This window comes from Pan troglodytes, chromosome 21 (genome assembly GCF_028858775.2).
Source record: "Pan troglodytes isolate AG18354 chromosome 21, NHGRI_mPanTro3-v2.0_pri, whole genome shotgun sequence".
Lineage (NCBI taxonomy): Eukaryota > Metazoa > Chordata > Mammalia > Primates > Hominidae > Pan > Pan troglodytes.
The window spans coordinates 51,820,753-51,847,204 of record NC_072419.2 but is presented as its reverse complement, the minus strand read 5'-3'; the positions used below and the strand labels follow the sequence as shown (position 1 = coordinate 51,847,204).

The 26,452-nt window shown below is 39.4% G+C and overlaps 1 protein-coding gene and 1 pseudogene across 1 annotated transcript in view; both read left to right on the top strand.

Annotated features, from left to right (window-relative positions):
• The first annotated feature begins 3,553 nt into the window (after positions 1–3,553).
• The window catches only part of WFDC8 (WAP four-disulfide core domain 8), a 32,397-nt gene continuing 9,498 nt past the window's right edge, over positions 3,554–26,452 (top strand). Inside the window, exons 1-2 of the mRNA XM_003316967.4 lie at positions 3,554–3,616; positions 25,493–25,602. Of these exons, the coding sequence (XP_003317015.1) occupies positions 3,591–3,616; positions 25,493–25,602 (136 nt within the window). The 5' untranslated portion in view covers positions 3,554–3,590. The remainder of the gene's footprint in view (positions 3,617–25,492; positions 25,603–26,452) is intronic.
• On the top strand, positions 18,934–19,751 carry LOC104003608 (E3 ubiquitin-protein ligase CCNB1IP1-like; annotated as a pseudogene).

Sequence of the window (26,452 nt, the reverse complement as noted above, 5' to 3'; positions counted from 1 at the left end):
ATATGACTAGCCAAAAGTTATTTTTTCTAATAAACACATTGATGAGAAAATGACAAACATCTCAATAGAAAAAGATTTGCACAAGCAGTTCATGAAAGAGAAAATTCAAATGGCCGATAATTAAAAGCACTTGAAGATTGCTGAGAGTAGGTTTTAAATGTTTTTATCACAAAAAAATGATAGATATGTGAGGTGATGGTGATGTTAATTAGCTTGATTTAATCATTTCACAATATAAGTATATGTATATGAAAATATCACACTAATATATAAAATTATTTGTCAATTATAAATTTTTTAACTAAAAAACTTTAAAAAGCAAAGAAGATTAATATCAGTAGTAGCTGGGGATATGCAAATTAAGCAACTCTGCAATTTCCATAAGACTAGCAGAAATTTAAGAGCAGAGACGTTGAACAGAGTGTGGGCATCTATTTAAGGCAATTTTCAATCTATATTTTTATATGGATGGACTTACATGAGGTACAGTTAAGTGAAAAGAAGCAAGTACAGTAGTAGTGAATGTATACATCATAATTTCATTTTGTTTTCCAAGTATCAGAACCCATATACATACATGATTGTATATATTTGGACAGAGAAAGATGGTAAGGGTACAAAACAGCCTATTAAAATTGGTTATTAATTATCAACCAAGGCTATTAATATTGAGGGAGTTAGAAATGGAGAGATGTGGCTTAGAAATTATTACCTTTTCTTTATATGTTCTTTGTACTGTTTCACTTATTGGGTATTCGATGTGTGTAATTTTATAATTAAAAATTCATAACTAGGACTCTTAGAAACTATTCCCAGTAAAACACCCCCCCCAAAATATTGTCTAAAATACTTAAAATGCATGACTCTTTAAATCAATGAGTCAGTTGGCAAGAAAGAGGAATTCTTAAAAGCCAAAAATGATGTGAAGGTCTGACTCCAGAGAGATAAGGAAGTGCTTTAGTTAGAGGCTTCCCTGGGAGTATCTGCCAATGCCTGGTAGTCTGCAGTTTGAATTTTAGTGGGCCCCTGGCAAGGGCAAGAAAAAAGAGCTAAGCCCTAAGCAATGTGAAAAGTCAGATCAGAAATCTCACTCACAAGGATCACCAAATGCTGACACCTTAATAAATGGATGAAACAGAAACACACACATGCACGACTGTGGTGAAGGAACTTGACTGTCTTGGCTTTGGCTCTGAACAAAACAGGAAAAAAGACTACTCTGGGCTGGGTGCAGTGGGTCACGCCTGTAATCCCAGCACTTTGGGAGGCAAAGGTGGGTGGATCACGAGGCCAGGAGTTCGAGACCGGCCTGACCAACATGGTGAAACCCCATCTCTACTAAAAATAGAAAAAAAAATAGCCAGGCGTGGTGGTGCGTGTCTGTAATCCCAGCTATTCAGGAGGCTGAGGCAGGAGAATCACTTGAACCCGGGAGACAGAGGTTGCAGTGAGTTGAGATAGTGCCACTGCACTCCAGCCTGGGGAACAGAGCGAGACTCCATCTCAAAAAAAAAAAAAAAAAAAAGACTATTCTGAGAATTTGTAACTGCAACCTTGTTTCCTTTCATAAGAGCAGAGTAGGAAAATTGGCACATGTGCATGGTCTGATAAATCTAAAGCTATGAATTTAATTCAAAATTGCATGAGTTGTTAGGGAAAAATTGAGGACAAGTTGATTCGGAAGAATTCTCCTTTAAACACAGGAATCCAAGAAATTCCACAAAGTATTGTTACATACATAAACTTCCATTAAATATATACTCTCACAATAAAAAAAATCACACAGATCTTAAGAAAACAAGACGAAAAAAATCAAGAAAAACAACCAACAGCAGAGGTCCACAAAGACTTCAGATATTGGAGTTACTGTATTGTATTGTAGCGAGTTATTGTATTGCAGGAAACGAACATAGAAAAAGGATTCCTGATTCTGTCTTTGGGGTAGGAAGGGCACGTGATAAAAACATTCATTCAAAAGGTAAAAGACAAGCCAATAAGGGTTTTAGAAGATTACCCTTGATCCTGGAAGATGTTCATAATACATATAACTGAGGAAAGACATGACTCCAGTAGAAATCAGCAAGAAAAAGTCAGAAAACCCCAGAGAACAATGAGCAAAACATTTGAAAAGAAAATCAAAGAGAGGATAGCCAAGTGGTTAATAAAGATCTAAAAAGGTGCTCAACCTCATTAGTAGTCAAGAAATTTAAATTAAGTCCACAGTGATGTATTTCCATACTCGTAGCAGGATGGTAAAAATGAAAAGATTGTGACAGTTCTACATACAGCATGGTTATGGAACAATAGGAACTCTCAACTACCAATGTCAAGGCTGTGAATTGGTACAAACTCTTTGGGAAATAATTTGGTATCAGCTTGAGAAGCTGAAGATATGCATACCCTGTAACCCATCATTCCCTATGCTGAATGTATAACCTACAAGAACACCTGCCCACGTGCTCCAGCAAATGCACACAGAGTGTTCATAGCAGCTTTATTCTTTTTTTACATGAGTAAATTTTTAAAAATTTTTTTGACATTTAAAAACATTTATTAATTCATTTAACGTAATAAACTTATTACATGTTGATATAAATAACATTTTTATTTAGAAAATCCTAGTTTTTTTATTATACTTTAAGTTCTGGGATACACGTGCAGAACGTTATTACATACATGCTATGTATACACATAGCAGCTTTATTCTTAACAGCTGCAAACTATAAACAACTCAAGATGTGTGTAGTCATACAATAGATGGCATGGCAATGAAAATTGACAAAATACAGCTACACAAAACAATATGGATGGAATTCATTAATATAATGTTGAACACAAAAAGCCAGGCACAAAAGAATACATTCCAAGTGACTCCATTGATATAGAACAGAAGCAGACAAAAACAAAAACATATTTAGGGGAATACATATGATCTTGAAAATATGAAAAAGAAAGTCACTACCATTAGCTGCCTTCGAGAGCATAGGAAGGGGTTGTGACTGGAAAAGAATAAAAAAGGAGCAGAAAGTGTTGGAAATTTTTTACTTGATCTCAGTGATAGTTTAATGAGTGGTCACTTCGTAATAGTTCGTTAGACTGAACATTAATGTTTCATGCATATTTTTATTTTTGTGGTGTTTTTCACAATACATATTTTTACAAAAAGGAAAAGTAGCTCTTCCTTGTTTTGTCTCCTTTTCTTTACTAACTGAACTAGTCAGTCCTAAAGCCATTAGATAGGGCAGAGCAAGGTAGGCGTTTGCCCCAAGGGGAAGGGAGCCACGGCTGGCTCCGTGTGGGCATCAGAGCTGGAACAGGTCAAGGAGGGTGTCTCTGTAGGAGGGCTGCTGGCCTGGTGTGCTGGAGCCAGGGGTAGATGAGAATGCCTAGTGAAGAGGCAAGAAGCAGCATAGCATGGAGACCAGCCTGCCCATGTTGAGAAAGGCATCCCCCTGGGGCTAGAGGGGCAGACTGGCATAGAATGAGAGCCTGAGTGGGGTGAGCAGAGTGTCCAGGCAGGGGAGCAGATGAGGGAGGAGCCTTAGAGCTGGAGCAAAGTGAGGAAGCTGTCTCCATAGGGAAGAGGCCTGATGTGGACTGTCCGAACTGAAGGAGGGTGAGGAGGGTGTCTATGGGGGTGGGCAGCCAGACATGGAGGGTCAGAGCCCAAGGAGATGAGGAGGATACATAGAAGTTAGGGTGGTCGGCTGTGGGGAGTTGGGCCAAGCATAGTGAGGAGGGGTTCCACAGAACAGACCTGTCTTGTGTCAGGAATCAGAGCCTAAGCAGGGTGAAGAGGGCATCAATGCATCCAGCGATTCTCCTGCCTTAGCCTCCCTAGTAGCTGGGACTACAGGTGTGCGCCACCACGCCTGGCTAAGTTTTGCATTTTTAGTAGAGACGGAGTTTCACCATGTTGGCCAGGCTGGTCTCAAATGCAACCTGATATGGCTGTTGGAGCCCAAGTAGGGTAAGTTGGGCATCTTTGAGTGGCCCAGTGTGGAGGGGCAGAGCCTGAGCAAGGTAAAGTTTGATATTTTAAATTAAACAAGCATATAATATGTATCTAAACATTTTCAAAAAATTAAAACAGGAGTAATAGTGATAGGTTATATTATTATTCACAACTATTCATTCCATCTTTCCTTTAAGAGGACACTCCTGCCCATTACCTTGAAATTTTAGAACGGCCCGTGGAAGGAAGACACATTTCTGTCTCATTGACTTTGGGTTTGCTGTCAGCTGTGCTTTGCCTATTGGAGTATGAGCAGATGTAGCATATGCATAGTGAGTTTTGCACCGTGAGTTTCTGCCAGCTCCTTTGTGCTTTCTCTCTGCCAGGAGAAGGGGCCTAATCCACATAGAGGCTGCTTCTTTTGTCTTGGTCCCACAGCCTCGAGTAGAGCCCCCACTTGGAACAAAGCAGTAGACAATTTGCCTAGGAAGTCTTTTGTTGTGGCAAGCCATGGAGAGCTCAAAGTTCTTTGTACACCAAAGTAATAAAAATACAGTTGATTCCAATTACTTGGGGGTAGTTATGTTCTGTAAAGTCACTGTGAACACCGGATTAGCAAATACTGAGCCATTGCTCCTAGGGAAAATGCAAGCCTCTGACCACACATTTTCATCATTTGATCAATACATAACCGTGTTTTTATATGTGCTTCTGTCTGAAGACACATGACAGAGATGGTAATTAGAAGGTGCACATAGAAGACTTCTGGGAAGCTGGCTACTTTCTATTTTTTAATCTGTGTGGTTAATTATTAAATAAAACTCTACATACTTTATTTATTTATTTTTATTTTTATTTTTTTTTGTTTTGTTTGAGAGGGAATCTCTCTCTGTCCCCCAGGCTGGAGCATAGTGGTGTGATCTCGGCTCTCTGCAACCTCCACCTTCTGGGTTCAAGGGATCCTCCTGCCTTAGCCTCCTGAGTAGCTGGGACTACAGGTGTGCACCACCACGCCAGGCTAATTTTTGTATTTTTAATAGAGACAGGGTTTCACCGTGTTGGCCAGGCTAGTCTTGAACTCCTGACCACAGGTGATCTGCCTGCCTCAGCCTCCCAAAGTGCTGGGATTACAGGCGTGAGCCACCGTGCTGGCCCTGTCTTTATTTTTTAAACATGTATATAGGCCAGGCGCGGTGGCTCATGCAGAATGTGTATGTTGCCATTCTGCACGTATCCCTGAATGACCACAAAAGCATCATGAGTATTGATTTTTGGGTAATAAATAAATTTCAGCAAGTAGGCAAATTTGCAAGTACAGAATCTGAATAATGAGGACTGAGAGTAGATAACTTGTAATAAAATTGTAGAAATGAATCCAAATATGTCATTAGTGCCCATAAATGTCAATTAATAAGTAATAATTGCTGGACTGGATTTTTACAATGTAGATTTACACTATTTGAAGGATAAACTTAAAACATAAGTAGAATGGTTGAACGCAAAAGAATGGAAAAAAGACTAGGCAAATGCAAACAAAGAAGAGAAAGTATAGTTTGATTAATATTAGGCAATAGAAAACTCTAAGGCTGGGCACATTGGCTCACGCCTGTAATCCCAACACTTTGGGAGGCCGAGGCAGGCAGATTGCTTGAGGCCAGGAGTTCAAGACCAGCCTAGGCAACATGGAAAGACCCCGTCTCTACTAAAATTACAAAAATTACAGGTGTGGTGGCACATGCCTATAATCCCAGCTCCTTGGGAGGCCGAGGCACAAGAATCATTTGAACCCAGGAGGGGGAGGTTGGAGTGAGCCAAGATCGTGCCACTGCACTCCACCCTGGGAGAAAGACAGTGGGAGACTGTCTGAAAAAAAAAAAAGAAAACTCTAAGACGAAGTTTTATCTTTTTTTTATTTTTTATTTTTTATTTTTATTTTTTATTATACTTTAAGTTTTAGGGTACATGTGCACATTGTGCAGGTTAGTTACATATGTATACATGTGCCATGCTGGTGCGCTGCACCCACTAACTCGTCATCTAGCATTAGGTATATCTCCCAATGCTATCCCTCCCCCCTCCCCCCTCCCCACCACAGTCCCCAGAGTATGGTATTCCCCTTCCTGTGTCCATGTGATCTCATTGTTCAATTCCCACCTATGAGTGAGAATATGTGGTGTTTGGTTTTTTGTTCTTGCGATAGTTTACTGAGAATGACGGTTTCCAATTTCATCCATGTCCCTACAAAGGATATGAACTCATCATTTTTTATGGCTGCATAGTATTCCATGGTGTATATGTGCCACATTTTCTTAATCCAGTCTATCATTGTTGGACATTTGGGTTGGTTCCAAGTCTTTGCTATTGTGAATAATGCCGCAATAAACATACGTGTGCATGTGTCTTTATAGCAGCATGATTTATAGTCATTTGGGTATATACCCAGTAATGGGATGGCTGGGTCAAATGGTATTTCTAGTTCTAGATCCCTGAGGAATCGCCACACTGACTTCCACAATGGTTGAACTAGTTTACAGTCCCACCAACAGTGTAAAAGTGTTCCTATTTCTCCACATCCTCTCCAGCACCTGTTGTTTCCTGACTTTTGAATGATTGCCATTCTAACTGGTGTGAGATGATATCTCATAGTGGTTTTGATTTGCATTTCTCTGATGGCCAGTGATGATGAGCATTTTTTCATGTGTTTTTTGGCTGCATAAATGTCTTCTTTTGAGAAGTGCCTGTTCATGTCCTTCGCCCACTTTTTGATGGGGTTGTTTGTTTTTTTCTTGTAAATTTGTTTGAGTTCACTGTAGATTCTGGATATTAGCCCTTTGTCAGATGAGTAGGTTGCGAAAATTTTCTCCCATGTTGTAGGTTGCCTATTCACTCTGATGGTAGTTTCTTTTGCTGTGCAGAAACTCTTTAGTTTAATTAGATCCCATTTGTCAATTTTGGCTTTTGTTGCCATTGCTTTTGGTGTTTTCGACATGAAGTCCTTGCCCACGCCTATGTCCTGAATGGTAATGCCTAGGTTTTCTTCTAGGGTTTTTATGGTTTTAGGTCTAACATTTAAATCTTTAATCCATCTTGAATTGATTTTTGTATAAGGTGTAAGGAAGGGATCCAGTTTCAGCTTTCTACATATGGCTAGCCAGTTTTCCCAGCACCATTTATTAAATAGGGAATCCTTTCCCCATTGCTTGTTTTTCTCAGGTTTGTCAAAGATCAGATAGTTGTAGGTAAGCGGCGTTATTTCTGAGGGCTCTGTTCTGTTCCATTGATCTATATTTCTGTTTTGGTACCAGTACCATGCTGTTTTGGTTACTGTAGCCTTGTAGTATAGTTTGAAGTCAGGTAGTGTGATGCCTCCAGCTTTGTTCTTTTGGCTTAGGATTGACTTGGCGATGCGGGCTCTTTTTTGGTTCCATATGAACTTTAAAGTAGTTTTTTCCAATTCTGTGAAGAAAGTCATTGGTAGCTTGATGGGGATGGCATTGAATCTGTAAATTACCTTGGGCCGTATGGCCATTTTCACGATATTGATTCTTCCTACCCATGAGCAAGGAATGTTCTTCCATTTGTTTGTATCCTCTTTTATTTCCTTGAGCAGTGGTTTGTAGTTCTCCTTGAAGAGGTGCTTCACATCCCTTGTAAGTTGGATTCCTAGGTATTTTATTCTCTTTGAAGCAATTGTGAATGGGAGTTCACTCATGATTTGGCTCTCTGTTTGTCTGTTGTTGGTGTATAAGAATGCTTGTGATTTTTGTACATTGATTTTGTATACTGAGACTTTGCTGAAGTTGCTTATCAGCTTAAGGAGATTTTGGGCTGAGACAATGGGGTTTTCTAGATAAACAATCATGTCGTCTGCAAACAGGGACAATTTGACTTCCTCTTTTCCTAATTGAATACCCTTTATTTCCTTCTCCTGCCTGATTGCCCTGGCCAGAACTTCCAACACTATGTTGAATAGGAGTGGTGAGAGAGGGCATCCCTGTCTTGTGCCAGTTTTCAAAGGGAATGCTTCCAGTTTTTGCCCATTCAGTATGATATTGGCTGTGGGTTTGTCATAGATAGCTCTTATTATTTTGAAATATGTCCCATCAATACCTAATTTATTGAGAGTTTTTAGCATGAAGGGTTGTTGAATTTTGTCAAAGGCTTTTTCTGCATCTATTGAGATAATCATGTGGTTTTTGTCTTTGGCTCTGTTTATATGCTGGATTACATTTATTGATTTGCGTATGTTGAACCAGCCTTGCATCCCAGGGATGAAGCCCACTTGATCATGGTGGATAAGCTTTTTGATGTGCTGCTGGATTCGGTTTGCCAGTATTTTATTGAGGATTTTTGCATCAATGTTCATCAAGGATATTGGTCTAAAATTCTCTTTTTTGGTTGTGTCTCTGCCAGGCTTTGGTATCAGAATGATGCTGGCCTCATAAAATGAGTTAGGGAGGATTCCCTCTTTTTCTATTGATTGGAATAGTTTCAGAAGGAATGGTACCAGTTCCTCCTTGTACCTCTGGTAGAATTCGGCTGTGAATCCATCTGGTCCTGGACTCTTTTTGGTTGGTAAACTATTGATTATTGCCACAATTTCAGCTCCTGTTATTGGTCTATTCAGAGATTCAACTTCTTCCTGGTTTAGTCTTGGGAGAGTGTATGCGTCGAGGAATGTATCCATTTCTTCTAGATTTTCTAGTTTATTTGCGTAGAGGTGTTTGTAGTATTCTCTGATGGTAGTTTGTATTTCTGTGGGATCGGTGGTGATACCCCCTTTATCATTTTTTATTGCGTCTATTTGATTCTTCTCTCTTTTTTTCTTTATTAGTCTTGCTAGCGGTCTATCAATTTTGTTGATCCTTTCAAAAAACCAGCTCCTGGATTCATTAATTTTTTGAAGGGTTTTTTGTGTCTCTATTTCCTTCAGTTCTGCTCTGATTTTAGTTATTTCTTGCTTTCTGCTAGCTTTTGAATGTGTTTGCTCTTGCTTTTCTAGTTCTTTTAATTGTGATGTTAGGGTGTCAATTTTGGATCTTTCCTGCTTTCTCTTGTGGGCATTTAGTGCTATAAATTTCCCTCTGCACACTGCTTTGAATGCGTCCCAGAGATTCTGGTATGTTGTGTCTTTGTTCTCGTTGGTTTCAAAGAACATCTTTATTTCTGCCTTCATTTCGTTATGTACCCAGCAGTCATTCAGGAGCAGGTTGTTCAGTTTCCATGTAGTTGAGCGGCTTTGAGTGAGATTCTTAATCCTGAGTTCTAGTTTGATTGCACTGTGGTCTGAGAGATAGTTTGTTATAATTTCTGTTCTTTTACATTTGCTGAGGAGAGCTTTACTTCCAACTATGTGGTCAATTTTGGAATAGGTGTGGTGTGGTGCTGAAAAAAATGTATATTCTGTTGATTTGGGGTGGAGAGTTCTGTAGATGTCTATTAGGTCCGCTTGGTGCAGAGCTGAGTTCAATTCCTGGGTATCCTTGTTGACTTTCTGTCTCGTTGATCTGTCTAATGTTGACAGTGGGGTGTTAAAGTCTCCCATTATTAATGTGTGGGAGTCTAAGTCTCTTTGTAGGTCACTCAGGACTTGCTTTATGAATCTGGGTGCTCCTGTATTGGGTGCATAAATATTTAGGATAGTTAGCTCCTCTTGTTGAATTGATCCCTTTACCATTATGTAATGGCCTTCTTTGTCTCTTTTGATCTTTGTTGGTTTAAAGTCTGTTTTATCAGAGACTAGGATTGCAACCCCTGCCTTTTTTTGTTTTCCATTTGCTTGGTAGATCTTCCTCCATCCTTTTATTTTGAGCCTATGTGTGTCTCTGCACGTGAGATGCGTTTCCTGAATACAGCACACTGATGGGTCTTGACTCTTTATCCAACTTGCCAGTCTGTGTCTTTTAATTGGAGAATTTAGTCCATTTACATTTAAAGTTAATATTGTTATGTGTGAATTTGATCCTGTCATTAAGATGTTAGCTGGTGATTTTGCTCGTTAGTTGATGCAGTTTCTTCCTAGTCTTGATGGTCTTTACATTTTGGCATTTTTTTGCAGTGGCTGGTACCGGTTGTTCCTTTCCATGTTTAGCGCTTCCTTCAGGAGCTCTTTTAGGGCAGGCCTGGTGGTGACAAAATCGGTCAGCATTTGCTTGTCTGTAAAGTATTTTATTTCTCCTTCACTTATGAAGCTTAGTTTGGCTGGATATGAAATTCTGGGTTGAAAATTCTTTCCTTTAAGAATGTTGAATATTGGCCCCCACTCTCTTCTGGCTTGTAGGGTTTCTGCCGAGAGATCTGCTGTTAGTCTGATGGGCTTCCCTTTGAGGGTAACCCGACCTTTCTGTCTGGCTGCCCTTAACATTTTTTCCTTCATTTCAACTTTGGTGAATCTGACAATTATGTGTCTTGGAGTTGCTCTTCTCGAGGAGTATCTTTGTGGCGTTCTCTGTATTTCCTGAATCTGAACGTTGGCCTGCCTTGCTAGATTGGGGAAGTTCTCCTGGATAATATCCTGCAGAGTGTTTTCCAACTTGGTTTCATTCTCCGCATCACTTTCAGGTACACCAATCAGACGTAGATTTGGTCTTTTCACATAGTCCCATATTTCTTGGAGGCTTTGCTCATTTCTTTTTATTCTTTTTTCTCTAGACTTCCCTTCTCGCTTAGTTTCATTCATTTCATCTTCCATTGCTGATACCCTTTCTTCCAGTTGATCGCATCGGCTCCTGAGGCTTCTGCATTCTTCACGTAGTTCTCGAGACTTGGTTTTCAGCTCCATCAGCTCCTTTAAGCACTTCTCTGTATTGGTTATTCTAGTTATACATTCTTCTAAATTTTTTTCAAAGTTTTCAACTTCTTTGCCTTCGGTTTGAATGTCCTCCCGTAGCTCAGAGTAATTTGATCGTCTGAAGCCTTCTTCTCTCAGCTCGTCAAAATCATTCTCCATCCAGCTTTGTTCCGTTGCTGGTGAGGAACTGCGTTCCTTTGGAGGAGGAGAGGCGCTCTGCATTTTAGAGTTTCCTGTTTTTCTGTTCTGTTTTTTCCCCATCTTTGTGGTTTTATCTACTTTTGGTCTTTGATGATGGTGATGTACAGATGGGTTTTCGGTGTGGATGTCCTTTCTGTTTGTTAGTTTTCCTTCTAACAGACAGGACCCTCAGCTGCAGGTCTGTTGGAATACCCTGCCGTGTGAGGTGTCAGTGTGCCCCTGCTGGGGGGTGCCTCCCAGTTAGGCTGCTCGGGGGTCAGGGGTCAGGGACCCACTTGAGGAGGCAGTCTGCCCGTTCTCAGATCTCCAGCTGCGTGCTGGGAGAACCACTGCTCTCTTCAAAGCTGTCAGACAGGGACATTTAAGTCTGCAGAGGTTACTGCTGTCTTTTTGTTTCGAAGTTTTATCTTTAAGGATAAAGGATGGCTTGCTAGATAATGGTAAAAGACTCAGTTCACCAGGAATACATTTGTATTTACCTAAACCAATCAAATCAGGATATATTAAAGCAAACATTGACATCATTATAGGCATAAATTGAGAAATCTATGGCTGTATTGAGGGCCCTTGACACACCTTTCTCAATCATTGACAGATCAAAAGGACAAAAAATGTAAAAGATTTAAAATATTTTAGCAGCACAATATGGAGATATATACGGAGTGTTCTGTACTCAATATTTAGAGACAATCCTTCCCCGGTATCAGAATGTAGATATCTGACTAGGCAGCATTTAGAAGAAAATATCTTTGGACAAGGCTTACTAATTTACTTACTTACTCAGCCTGAACTTAGGGCAAGGTGTATTAAAGTGACTTATGGAGCTAGTTGTCCTCCTCAAGGTCTGCTTCCTAGTAACTGAGGCTAGAGGCACATATCTGGTTGAGTAGCCTTGCAACAGAACATGCTATGCTATGGGGATGAGGAGGGGTGTGAGCTAGGAGCTCTCAGCCATGGAAACAGGGCCTGGGGCTGGGCAAGCACCTAACTGGGGAGAACTAGAGGGTAGTGAGATGTAATAGAGTCATAGTGGGCCCTTACCTGTAGTTCCTAAATATTGTAACCTGGGAATTCACACTGTTCCCCCAGCTCCTGGCCATCTGTAGACCTTTCAATTGCAAAATGCTGCTCAGTTTTCTGCAAAGTGCAACCTCTCCTATTTGGGGAAGCTGGACAAAAAGGTAGGTTCCGGGTGGTATGGGCATTTTAACAATATTAATTCTTCTAATCCATATGAAATATGAACATGAAATATCTTTTCATTTATTTATGTCTTCTCCAATTTCTTTCACTAATATTTTGTAGTTTTCAGCATACAGATCTTTCATATCCTTTGTTAAATTTACTCCTAAGTATTTTTTATGCTATTGTAAATGGTATTGTTTTAATTTGTTTTTCAGGTAGTTTGTTGTTAGTGTATAGAAATGCCACTGATTTTTGTATGTTGATTTTGTATCCTGAAAGTTTAATAAATTGCTTTATCAGTTCTAACAGTTTTTTTGGTGTGGAGTCTTTAGGGTTTTCTATATATAGGATCATGTCATAAGTAAACAGAGGCAATTTCGTCGCTTTCTTTCCTATTTGGATGAATTTTATTTATTTTTCTTGCTAATTGCTCTGGCCAGGACTTTCAGTACTATGTCGATTAAAAGTGGTAGAAATTGGCATTCTTGTCTTGTTCCTGATCTCAGAGAAAAAACTCAACTTTTCACTGTTGGGTATAAGAGCTGTGGGCTTGTCATATCTGGCCTTTATTGTGTTGATGTACATTCCTTCTATACCTAATTTGTTGAGATTTTTTATCATAAAAATGTTGAATTTTGTCAAATGCATTTTCTGCATCTACTGAGATGATCATATTATTTATATCACTAATTCTGTTAAGATGGTGCACCACATTGATTGCTTTGAATATGTTGAACCATCCTTGCATCCAAGGGATAAATCCCACTTGATCATGGTGAATGATACTATTTTTTTCTTTTATTTTGAGACAGAGTCTCGCTTTGTCACTCAGGCTAGAGTGCAGTGGCACGATCTTGGTTCACTGCAACCTCTGCCACCCAGGTTCAAGTAATTCTTGTGCCTCAGCCTCTCAAGTAGCTGGGATTATGGGGATGTGTCACCATGCCTGGCTAATTTTTTTTGTATTTTTAGTAGAGACAGGGTTTTGCCCTGTTGGCCAGGCTGGTCTCGAACGCCTAGCCTCAAGTGATCTGCCCTCCTTGGCCTCCCAAATTGCTGGGATTACAGGTGTGACCCACCATGCTTGGCTGTGAATGATCCTTTTAATGTACTGTTGAATACAATTTGCTGATCTTTTTTTTTTTTGAGAATTTTTGCCTCTGTGTACATCATGGATATTGGCCTGTAATTTTCTTTTCTTGTAGTGTCTTTGCATGGCTTTGGTATTAGAATAATGCTGGCCTCATAAAATGAGTTTGAAAGAATTCCCTCCACTTCAATTTTTTGGAAGCATTTGAGGAGGATTAGCATTAGTTCTTTAAATGTTTGGTAGAATGAAGTCATGAAGCCATCAGATCCTAGATTTTTCTTCGATAAGAGACTTTTAATTACCAATTAAATCTCCTTACTTGTTGATCTATTTAGTTTTTCTGTTTCTTCATGATTCAGTTTTGGTAGATTATATGCTTCTAGGAATTTCTCAATTTCTTCCAGGTTATTCCACTTGTTAGTGTATAACTTCAGAATCCCTACCAAAATTCCAAATGCATTTCTTATAGAAATTTAAAAAATCCTAAAATTTGTATGGAGTCACAAAAGACCCCAAGAATCTCAAGCAATCTTGAGCAAAAAGAACACAGCTGGAGGCATCACACTACCTGATTTTAAATATACTACAAAGCTGTAGCAATCAAAACAGCATGGTACTGTCATAGAAACAGATACATTGACCAATGGAACAGAATAGAAAGCCCAGAAATAAATCTATACATTTATGGTTAACTGATTTTTGATAAAGATGCCAAGAACACACAATGGAGACTGTCTCTGATAAATGGTCTTGGGAAAACTGGAAATCCACATGTAGAAAAATAAAATTGAACCCTTATTGCACACCATGCAAAAAAATCAACTCAATGGATAAAGAAAACATGGTATATATACACCACTCAGCCATAAAAAATAATGAAATAATGTCTTTTGCGCAACTTGGATGGAGCTGGAGGCCATTATTCTAAGTTAAGAAACTCAGGAATGGAAAACCAAATACCATATGTTTTCGCTTATAAGTTGAGTTAACCTATGGGTATGCAAAGGTATACAGGTGGTATGATGGACTTTGGAGACTCAGAAGGGCGGAGTGTAGGAGGGCAGAGAGGGATAAAACAAACTACATATTGGGTACAATGTACACTACTTGGGGACTGGTGCACTAAAATCTCAGACTTCACCACTATACAATCTATTCATGTAACCAAAAACCATTTGTGCCCCAAAAGCTATTGAAATACAAAATATGCATATATTTAAAAAAATCAACTCAAAATGGACAAAAGATCTAACTGCAATGGCTGAAACTATAAAACTCTGAGAAGAAAACATAGGGGGAAAGCTCCATTACATGGGTGTGGGCAATGATTTCTTGGATATGACCCTAAAATCACAAGAAACAGAAGTAAAACTAGACAAGTGAGATTACATTAAATTACAAAGCGTTTGCACAGCAAAGAAAATAATCAACAGAGTCAAGAGACAACTCATAGAGTGAGAGAAAATATTTGCAAACCATACTATGATGAGGGGTTAATATTCAAAATATATACGGCACTCCATTTACTTGATAGTAAGAAAACAACTCAATTTAAAAATGGGCAAAGGACTTGAATAGACATTTCTTAAAAGAAGGCATACAAAGGCTGGGCGCGGTGGCTCACGCCTGTAATCCCAACACTTTGGGAGGCCAAGGCAGGAAGATCACTTGAGGCCAGGAGTTCAAGACCAGCCTGGCCAACATGGTGAAACCCTGTCTCTACTAAAACCACAAAAATTAGCTGGGCATGATGGCACATACCTGTAGTTCCAGCTACTCGGGAGGCTGAGGCACGAGAATTGCTTGAACTTGGGAGGCGAAGGTTGCAGTGTGCCAAGATCACACCACTGCACTCCAGCCTGGGTGACAGAGCATGACTGTCTTGAAAATAAATAAATAAGTAAGTTAGTAAATAAATAAATAAATAAGGCATTCAAATAGCCAATAGGTTTATGAGAAAATGCTCAACATCATTAATCAACAGGGAAATGCAAATTAAAATCACAATGAGGTATCACCTCATGCTTGTTAGAATGTCTGTTATCAAAAAGATTAAACATAACAAGTGTTGATGAGCATGTGGAGAAAAGGGAATTCTTTTTTTTTTTTTTTTTTTTTTGAGATGGAGTCTCACTCTGTCGCCCAGGCTGGAGTGCAGTGACACGATCTCGGCTCACTGCAAGCTCCACCTCCTGGGTTCACGCCATTCTCCTGCCTCAGCCTCCCGAGTAGCTGGGACTACAGGCACCTGCCACCACGCCCGGCTAATTTTTTGTATTTTTAGTAGAGACGGGGTTTCACTGCGTTAGCCAGGATGGTCTCAATCTCCTGATGAGATCCGCCCGCCTCGGCCTCCCAAAGTGCTGGGATTACAGGTGTGAGCCACCGCACCTGGCTGAAAAGGGAATTCTTGAACACTGTTGGTGGGAGTATAAATTAGTACAGCCATTATGAAGAATAGTGTGGAGCTTCCTCAAAAATACTAAAAGTAGAATTACTGCATAATCCAGCAATCCCATATTTGGGTATATATCCAAAAGAAATGAAATCAGTATGTTGAAGAGATATTGGCACTGCTATGTTCATTGCAGCATTACTCACAATAGCCAAGATATGGAATCAACCTAAGCGTTCAGCAATGGATAAATGGGTAAAAAAGTGGTATATATACACAATGAACTACTATTCAGCCTTTAAAAAGAAGGAAATTCTGTCATTTGCAACAACATGGAGGAAGATGAAGAACATTATGCTAAGTGAAACAAGCCAGGCAGAGAAAGACAAATATTGCATGTCTCACTTACATGTGGAATCTAAAAAGTTGAACTTGTAGAAGTAGAGAGTAGATGGTGGTTATCAGAGGCCGTTGCCAGGGGTCAGGATGGAGTGTATGGGGAAAGGGAAGATGTTGGTTAAGGGGATAAAGTTTCAGTTAGACAAAGGAAAGAAGTCTCTGAGATCTATTGCATAGCATGGTGACCGTAGTTAACAATGTATTGTACATTTCAGAATTGCTACAGAAATGTTCTAATTTAAAAAATGATAAGTATCTGAGGTGACGGATGTGTTAATTACCCTGATATAACCATTCCGCAATGTGTACATACATCAAAACATTAAATTGTAGCACATAAATATAAATAATTATTATTAGTCAATTAAAATAAATGTCTTAAAGTGCAATGAAAGCAGTGATGAAAGAGGTATGTCTCAAATTAAAAATAAAAATGAAAGTAAATTATAGGAAATGAGAAATGAATGAAATTGACCAATGATCCATTTCAAGTTGGAAAAAGAAAGGCAAATAAAATCTAATGAAAACAAAAAGATTGTGGGTAGAGAATCAGACATGGAAAATAAAAAAGGAATAATATTAAACTTAAAATTAACGATTTAAGGACAATAAAGTATGGAAATTATGAAGACTTTTTTAAAAAGTAGGTTCAATGATGGGGCTCTGGAGAAACTCCTACACAAGCAGGCTCAGAAACCAAGGAACCAACTGGGTTTGAAAGCTGTCCTAGGAGAAGTTGGAAAATATGAAAAATCTTCCCACCAACATTTGAAGTGGCTTAGATTCTTAAGAGTTCCACAAATGTAGGCTAATTACTTTCATTTCTCCAAATAGCATGCAGTCTTACCACTGCACATCTATTAGAACAACTAAAATAAAAGCATTTACAACACCAAACGCTAACAGGTGTGTGGAGCAAGTGAAACTCTTAGGAGAGTAGTGCATGCATTACTAATGAAAATGCAAAATGGTACTGTGACTTTGGAAAAGAGTTTGGCAGTTTCTTACAAACATACGCTGGTCACATAACCCGGCAATACCACTTTCTGGTATTTATTTAAGAGAAATGAAAACTTAGGTTCATAAAAATACCTCTATACAAATGTTTGTATGGGCTTTATTCATAATTGCCCCAAACTGGAAATAACCCAAATTTCCATGAACTAGAGAAAGGATGAACCTGTTGTATAGCCATAGAATGGACAAAATTCAGCACTAAAAAAGAACAAACAACACACAACATAAATGAATCTCAATGCATTATGTGAACATGTAAATATTAATTTTTTAAACTGCTACATAACTTTTTACAATATATATAATCACTGGGGTAGAAATATCATACTAATTTGATATCCACAAGCATCTATTTAAAATATATGGAAAGCAATTCTTTAACAGTTAGAAATTTTAAAACATTAATTTTTTTCATTGAACTCATATTTTCATTCCTCTTACCCCACAGACTTTCAGTATAATGGAATATAATCTTATGCTCAAAAGTCTTTTACTCATGCCATTTTCTTTTTTTAATTTAACTTTTAAGTTCATGGGTACATGTGCAAACTTGTTATATAGGTAAACTTGTGCCATGGGGGTTTGTTGTACAGATTGTTTTGACACCCATGTATTAAGCCTAGTACTCATTAGTTATTTTTCCTGATCCTCTCCTTCCTCCTACCCTCCACCCTCCCATAGGCCCCAATGTCTGTTGTTCCCTTCTATGTCTCCATGTGTTCTCATCATTTAGCTCCCCCTTATAAGTAAGAACATGTGGTATTTGGTTTTCTGTTCCTGCATTAGTTTGCTAAGGATGATGGCTTCCAGCTCCACCATGTTTCTGCAAAGGACATGATCTCATTCTTTTTCACGGCTGCATAGTATTCCACTGTGTATATGTATCACATTTTCTTTATCCAGTCTACCATTGATGGACATTTAGGTCAATTCTATGTCTTTGCTATTGTGAAGGGGAAAGGACTCCCTATTCAATAAATGGTGCTGGGATAACTGGCTATCCATATGCAGAAGACTGAAACTGGACCCCTTCCTTGCACAATTTACAAAAATTAACTCAAGATGGATTAAAGACTTAAATTTTAAACCCAAAACTATAAAAATCCTGAAAGACAACCTAGGCAATGCCATTCATGCTATTTTCCTACTGCTATGCAATTAAAAACATATGCATAAATTAAAATTTAAATTATTTACTGTGACCATGAGACTCCAGGAATCAAATTTTTTCTTATGGATTAATTTTTAAAATCCATTTGTTATTTCAATGATATAATAATAATGAACATGTAAATAAACACATTGTAAAAATTGAGAAACACAATTTTATTGATAAATACAAATCTATAGGAATTCATCTTTTAATATGTAAGTGTACAGGGACAAAAAGTTTTAAGTATGACATTTGGTTCTTTGAACTTCTAGTAAGTTGCCAAATATCACATGATACTCATAATCAAAAATTATTTTAACCCTCCCTCTCCTAAAGGGAGAAGGAGGGCAGGTTGAAGATGAAATCCACTGAAGAGGGAAGAACTGGGTCTTTAGCACCCTGTGTGCCAGGCCAGAAGTGGCCCTGTGAAAGGTCATCTGCAGACCCCCTGAAAATCAAGCGGGATTGGATTTGGAAATTCTCAATAAAGGAAGAGTTAAAGGCTGATGGGACTATAAAGAGATGATGCTAAGTAGCTGATAGATCCTGTAGTTCAACTTGATACCTACATAGAAGCTGGATTCATCTGATACCAGAGAAGTAAAATTTCAAGGCCAAAACCAGATCTGAGTCTTACTGTTTCAGTCTGGACCTCTTCAGTGCTGTAAATTCTAGATATACAATGGATGATGACTGCATATTTCTTTCATGGACTATTTTCAGCATCTGGAGACCTCACTATCCTATTATGTCTTTGTGTGAAGACATGTTGTTTTGTAATTATTGAGAGTGTCACATTGAACTCTCTGGTTATGCATGGGTCACCATCTGCTCTCACATCTTCTGTGATCAGCATGGCAGTGGTGACTTTTGTGGTTCACCTGCTATCTGTCCTGCCTGCAACAGTACACTTGCTGGAAGGCTAGATATTGTCCGCACTGAATTCAGGAATATAAAGCTATGGTATTGGCTGGATTGTGACTGGAGATAGTGTTGGGCATTAGCTCCCAAGTACTGGCCTTCTGGACATTACATCAGGTGTGTCTCTATCAAGAATACAATTTCACGAAAGCTGAAGGCCATATGAAACAGATGGAGAAGACATATACTCAGCAAATACAGAGCCAGGATGTTGAATTGACCTCTATGAAAAGGGAGATAACCTCCATGAGGAGAGTGCTAGAAGAATACAAGAAAAAAATAACAGTGACATCTCCGAGACACTTATGAAGCACAATCATCAGTATTGAAAGCTCCAAGGCCTCTATGACAGGCTTAGGCTATGAAACATCACTATTCCACACCAGAAAGATACCCTTGAGCCATCCATGATTGTACTCTGATGTTTTTGGCTTCCCATTAGGGAACAACTCCAAATTTTCTGTGGACAGTATACCAGTTGGAAATTGGGGTAGTGGAAATGGAGATTTTCAGTTCAGACCACTTTTCTTGGGTTCTCCCACAGCACCTGTGCACAGCAACAGCTTTTTAAGTTTTGCCTCTACAAGATGTGAACTAGAGCAGTAGCAAGTCTCTAGCAGGGCCTTCACAGTAAAAAGAACTTGAGTCATGCATGGTGGTGCATGCCTGTAATCCCAGCTACTCAGGAGGCTGAAGCAGGAGGATGGCTTGAGTCCAGAAGTTTGAGGCTGCAGTGAGCTAGGATGGCCCGGCTGCACTGCAGCCTGAGTGACAGAGTGAGGTTCTGTCTCTAACAAGAAAAAAGGTAAAAGTGATTTAGCTAACTTTACAGAATGTTTCTCTGTTCAATTTCAGTGATTTCATTTAACAAATCTTTATTCCAGATGGGAGTCACCAACCTCCCTGTGCTTTTACGTTTGTGAAATTGCCTTCACATTATCAACTTATAAGAAATTCAGTGGCAGTGGAGAGTGGCTTTAGAAGTCTGGTTCCTTTGTCTCTATTATTTAAAGCGTGAGCATTTTAAAAGTCAGTTTTATTGTGAACTGTTGAGTTTTCATCGCTAGTGAGAAAGTCACAGCAGTATTCTGTGTTTCAGTAGACCACTGTTTCTGTATGGGCTGTTTCTGACCGAGCTGTGTGTTTATGCATAAACACCTGTGTTACATGTCTGCATGTCACTTTGAATTCTGGTATTTTCACATATCTGTGTATGTAAGCGTGTTAATTTACACTGGTATTTGGCTGTATTTGCCCTTATATTTATGTGAAAATTTTGGTCTTGGAAAATGGTGGGTGATCTGTGGCTTATAATTTGTGTGTGTGTATTTTGAATATATTTATGTATTTACTCTCATAGTAACTTGTTTGGAGGCACACTTACACTTATGTCAGTGAATGAGAACATGATTCGATGCATATATGTTCAGTCCCTACTTGTATTTGAAAATAGTTAACATTGATAACGCTATTTTGTAAAGTTGATTTTCTTTGGCATTTACAGTTGGCCCTCCATATCCACAGGTTCTGCATCTGCAGGTCCAATCAACTGTAGATAGAAAATATTTAGAAAAAAAACAATAAAAAATAACACAACAATAAAAATAATACAAATAAAAACCAATACAGTATAACAACTACTTGCATAGCATTTATAATGGTAAGTATTAAATACCTACCAATCTAGAGGTGATTTTAAAGTATTTGGAAGAATGAATGTTGGTTATATGCAAATACTATGCCATTTTATATAAGCGACATGAGCATCTAAGGATTTTGGTATCCATGAGGGTTCCTGGAACCAATCCCCCAAAGATACCAAAGGGTGACTGTATTTTAAACTAAAGTTACTTATTTATTTGCCTTTTTGTCAACTATTGCCTTGGGTTTACTTATTTAGGAATGCACTTCTACTGCAGAACATTTTGCAATGTTATTTATTTTATTTTATTATTTTTTGTTTTTTGTTTTTGAGACAGAGTCTCGCTCTGTTGCCCAGGCTGGAGTGCAGTGGTGCAATCCCGGCTCACTGCAACCTCAGCCTCCCAGGTTCAAGCAGTTCTCCTGCCTCAGCCTCCCGAGTAGCTGGGATTACAGTCATGCACCACCATGCCCGACTAATTTTTGTATTTTTTAGTAGAGACAGGGTTTAACCATGTTGGGTAGGCTGGTCTTGAACTCCTGACCTCAAGTGATCCACCCGACTCAGCCTTCCAAAATGCTGGGATTACAGGCATGAGCCACTGCACCTGGCTAGCAATATGTTATTGATCTCAAGAGATTATATTAAAATAATATTAAGCATTTAAAAATTATTTTAATGATCTAACTTAATTATTAATCAATAGCTTGATTAAACGCTCCTTCAATTTTTATAAAGGCATAGAATTGGACACCTGGTATCTTGCAAAAGGATTTGTTTTTTAGCAGGTAGAATACTAATCACAAATCACAAGTGATTTTCTTAATTTCCAGAAAGTTAACTAAAAAGGCTTTACCAGCATCTACCAAATGATTAATAATGTGATTAATTATACATGTTATTCTTTCATTTAGTCACCTTATCTAATCTGAAATGCTCTGTAAGTGCTGGAAAGTTTGAATACTATGGTTTCAAAATATAGGAAAGTTTGAAAGCATTTTATAAAAAATATATTTTTTAAAAATTTTGTGATTACTTTCATAAAATGCTTTTATCTTACTGCATACTTTAAATATTTTTTTTAAAAAACTTGATGGCACAGATTTAACTAATTGGCAAAGTCAGTCCTCCATCAGCCAAATCAGTCAAACTCATTTCTCCCACAAAAGAATGTCTTCATTTTTCAATTCAAATCAATGTCTTAATCTACATCCCCGTGGCAAGTATCACACTCCTGAATCCTATTTCTAGGGTAGACAGCAAAAGGCACAGTGGCTTAGTGTGAGTTTGCCACCTGAATGAAACCGGTGCTGACCCCTTGGTATTTCTTACTCACACTTTCTTTCCTTTGCTTCCATGGAAAGCATCCTCAGGAAAATGCATTTTTGAATTGTTCCTTTGTTTGGAATTCAGAAGTTTTTACACTTTGAAGACATGTGAGAGATAGGTAAGAAGTATGCTTTTTTAAAAAAAAATTTAAAGAGGAAGGACTTAATCAAAGAGAGGAAGAAAAGGAGAACTTCAGGGTGGCTCATTCTCAAGTAAATCAACTTCAGGAAAAAGTAAATATGTAGTTTAATAATCAGTAATGTCCTCAGATCCCTCTGTACCTGTGTACCTCCTGGAAAATCTACCTGTATCCTGAGGGATATGGGTACCCCAGCCTGAACAAGCCTAATCTAGTCAAATCCACTCATTTTTCAAAAGGGTAGACGGAGGTAAAATTTCAAATGGGTAGACGGAGGTAAAACTAGCCCAAGTTGACACAGTGATTTGATGGTGAAGCGTGGATTTCAATCAAAATCTCTTCATTCCTGGTGTGTGTCCTTCCTTCCTTCCCTCCCTCCCTTTTTCCCTTCCTTCCTTCCTTCTCTCCTTCCTTCTTTCCTTCGTTCCCTCCCTCTTTCTCTTTCTTCCTTTCCCTCCCTCACTCTCTCTTCTTCCTTCCTTCCTTTCTTTTTTTTCTTTCTTTCTTTTTCTTTCTTCCTTTCCTTTCCTTTTCCTTCCTTCCTTCTTTGTCTCTCTTTCTTTCTTTTTCTTTCTTTCCTTCCTTCTTTCTTTCTTTCCTTTCTTTCTCTCTCTCTTTCTTCTTTTTTCTCCCTCTCCCCTCTTCTCTTCTCCTCTCCTCTTCTCTCCTTTCCTTTCCTTTCCCTTCCTCCACAGGGTCTCACTCTGTCACCCAGGCTGAAGTGCAGGGGCATGATCATGGCTCATTGCAACACTGACCTCCTGGGCTCAAGTGATTCTCCCAGCTCAGCCTCCTAAGTAGCTAGAACCACAGGTGTGCGCTGCCATGCTGGGCTAAGTTTTTTTTTTTTTTTTTTTTTGAGACAGAGTCTCTCTCTACCGTCCAGGCTGGAGTGCAGTGGCGGCGATCTCGGCTCACCGAAAGCTCTGCCTCCCGGGTTCACGCCATTCTCCTGCCTCAGCCTCAGGAATAGCTGGGACTACAGGCGCCCGCCACCACGCCACGTTAACTTTTTGTATTTTGTTTAGTATAGACAGGATTTCACCCTGTTAGCCAGGATGGTCTCAATCTCCTGACCTCATAATCCGCCCACCTGGGCCTCCCAAAGTGCTGGGATTACAGGCGTGAGCCACCGCGCCCAGCCCATGCCCAGGTGGGTCTTGAACTCCTGGGCTCAAGTGATCCTCCTGTCTTGGCCTCTCAAAGTGCTGAGATTACAAACATGAGCCACCGTGCCCAGAACCTAGTGTGTTATTTATATAGCACATTTGTGTCCGTGTATTCCAGGTCTGTCCTAGTTCTTCAGAGCCCCCACTGAGCAACTCTTGCAATTATGCTCATTTGTTACCTATAAGACCTGTGTTTTGTAGTCTCTTGCCCAAACAAACCCCAGTCCAACCAAAATGGATTCATTCTGTGTCAAAGTTGCCAGATTTAGAAAATAAAAATAGAGGATGACCTATTAAATTTGAATGTCAGATAAACATCAAATACTTTTTTAGTAGAACTATGTTCCTTATATTGCATGGGATATACTTATGCTAAAATTATAAATGGACATCCTCTATTATGTTTGGCAATTCTATTAATCTGTGTTTCTCCCCTGCCTCCATCCCACGAGATCTGCTTTCTTCTAACTGACTGCAGGCTAATCTGATTAACTGATTCTCAAGACTGGGTTAATAGATGTTTTCAGGTTAGAGGGTAAAATTTCAAACCCATAGAGTGACTTGATAATAAAAATTTAAAGCACCAGAGGGCCTTTTGGCTAATCTTTTAGGGGAACTAAAGGAATGATTTACACAGTCTCTAACTAGGGAACTCAAAAGCTAAAATGGTAATAGGAACATTTGTTGGCATTCACTATTGCCATTCATTATTTATTAACTGGCTAAAATACAATAAACACTGATTTACAAGCCACTTGTCATGCCTTACAAAAATAGTTCAAGTAATTCTCATGTCTGTGAGGTAGGTGTTATTATTGTTTCCTTTATGACAAATTGAGGCTCAGTGAAGTGAAGTGACTGAACCCAGGCCACACAGCCAATAAGTGGTGGATTCAGGATGTGAACTCAGGTCTAACTCTGAATGCTACGTTTCCTACCACTCCGTACCACTTCATTAAATCTTCACGCTATCTCATCTTAATCCTCACAATGACAACAAAGCTTCCAGGTTAATTGTATTATTCCCATTTTCCAGATGAGGAAATTGAGGATCCAAGATATGCTGTTATAAGGGATTGAGTGAGGCCCAAAATCAAGATCACTATGTTTGGGGTCATAATTTCCATGACCAGAGAGTACAGGCACTATTGTAAAATTTGAAGAGGATACATGATTAGAACTCCCCCAACAAAAAAGGTTGGGGAGATAAATTGTCACAAGTCTTTACTTTTAGGCAGCCACATGGTATGGCTTCAGGAACTCTGGAAGATACTCTATTCCAAGATAGCTTCATAGCTTTCTCAGTATCGGAAGTTCCACCAATACAGATGTATATTTTGGCATAAAGATGTTTTCTCTGTCTCTTGCTTCCTCTTTCTCCCTCTACCCACCTCTTGCATTTCTGAAATGCATGCACTCTAAGAGTTAATACAGTAAAGGATTATTAGTTTTTCACACCTTAAAATAAAAAAAACATAAGGATCATGAAGACACATATGGGAAATGGGGGCTTGAGTAGGTGGGGGAAGCTCATCTGTTCATCTGGTTGTCTGGGAGTATCATAAGATCCTAGGCTTAGATAGTAACAGAAGGAATAAAAGGAATTTCTCTGTTAACCCAAGGTCATCTGAGATTGTTCTTGCTTCTGGTGCACCAAGATCCAGTAGAGTGTACCCAGGCCCTCTGGGAAATCTCATACCATCCATTTCTGTCATCAGTGGAGCAAAGAAAAGATGCTCACTAGTGTCTGGGGTTGCCCCTGGAGTGACTGTGGGCAAACCAGCTCTGCAACTGTTCCAAATAAATCCTTGTGATCATGCAAGTGTGGCCTCTTACCCAGGAACAAGACAATAGGCAAGTGTCTGTGTAGCACAAGGTACAGCACCATGGCAGGGTATGGGGATTGGTCAGGGTCCTGAAACGGAATGTCTTAGACACACCCTAACTCACCATCTGACCTCAGACAGACCCCTTCCCCATGCTGGTGTCAGTCTTCTTACCTGTGAACTGAAGGGACCTGGTGGATCATCTCTAAGGTTCCCCTGCACACACTTTGTGTCTCTCTCTGGATTGTGCTTAACTCCCACCTCTCTTCTCATCCATACAGGCACCTTCCTCTCCATAGTCCCACCTTCTCCTGGAGGAATGTAGCTTTCCTGCTGCTTCTCTGCCTTGCTTTGGAGTGGACTTCTGCAATGCTGACCAAGAAGATCAAACGTGAGTTCAAAAAAGCTGCAGCCATTCTTCCTTAGACAGCATCCTTGGGGATGAGGGTTAGACATGAGGCCAGTGCCAGTGTCAGATGAGGCCCCCTCTGCTGTGGATTTGGGGCCACAGAAAGCTACCCCTGCTCACGACCCTGGCCCTCCACATACTTTCCTTACTTGCTCCCCACAAATTATTTCCCTAACTTTTCCATATTTTTATATATGGAAGGAGACAATATATATAGTTTGCATCTACTAGGGATGATCCCCAGAGATCTGGTCTCATCTGTCTTATGATATCTCTCAACACATAATTCTTGGGTGATCACATTCATTCCCACTGTACACACACACACACACACACACACACACACACATACACATGCAAGTTTAATTGTTTTTTAATTAATGAGTCACTAGGCATGAGCCTGAGGGGAGAGGACCAGTGAGGAGGCTGCTGCAGTAGTTGAGAAGAGACAAGGGGTGAGATCAGGTGCTGATCTGAGGGAGTGGTAGTAAAGAGAGGCAGGAGACAGGGTTTGGAGAGAGGTTTAGGAGACAGAATTGACCCAAGTCCATGACTGATGGGATACTGGGGTGGCGGAGAGGAAGGAGTGAATCTCTGGATTCTAATAACAGACTGGACCTGTTGATGCCAAATGTCAAGATGCGGAATAGAAAGTAAGGTAGTGCTTGGGCATAAGAAGATAATAGTTCTGTTTTAAATATGTTGGAACAGAGGTGCTTCTGAGATGCCCAGATGGTGTTTTTCCCAGGCAGGTAGAAATAAAAGTCTTTAGTTTGGAATAGAGGATGAGTCTGGAGGAAGAGATGGGAATCATAGTTGGGATCATGGGAAC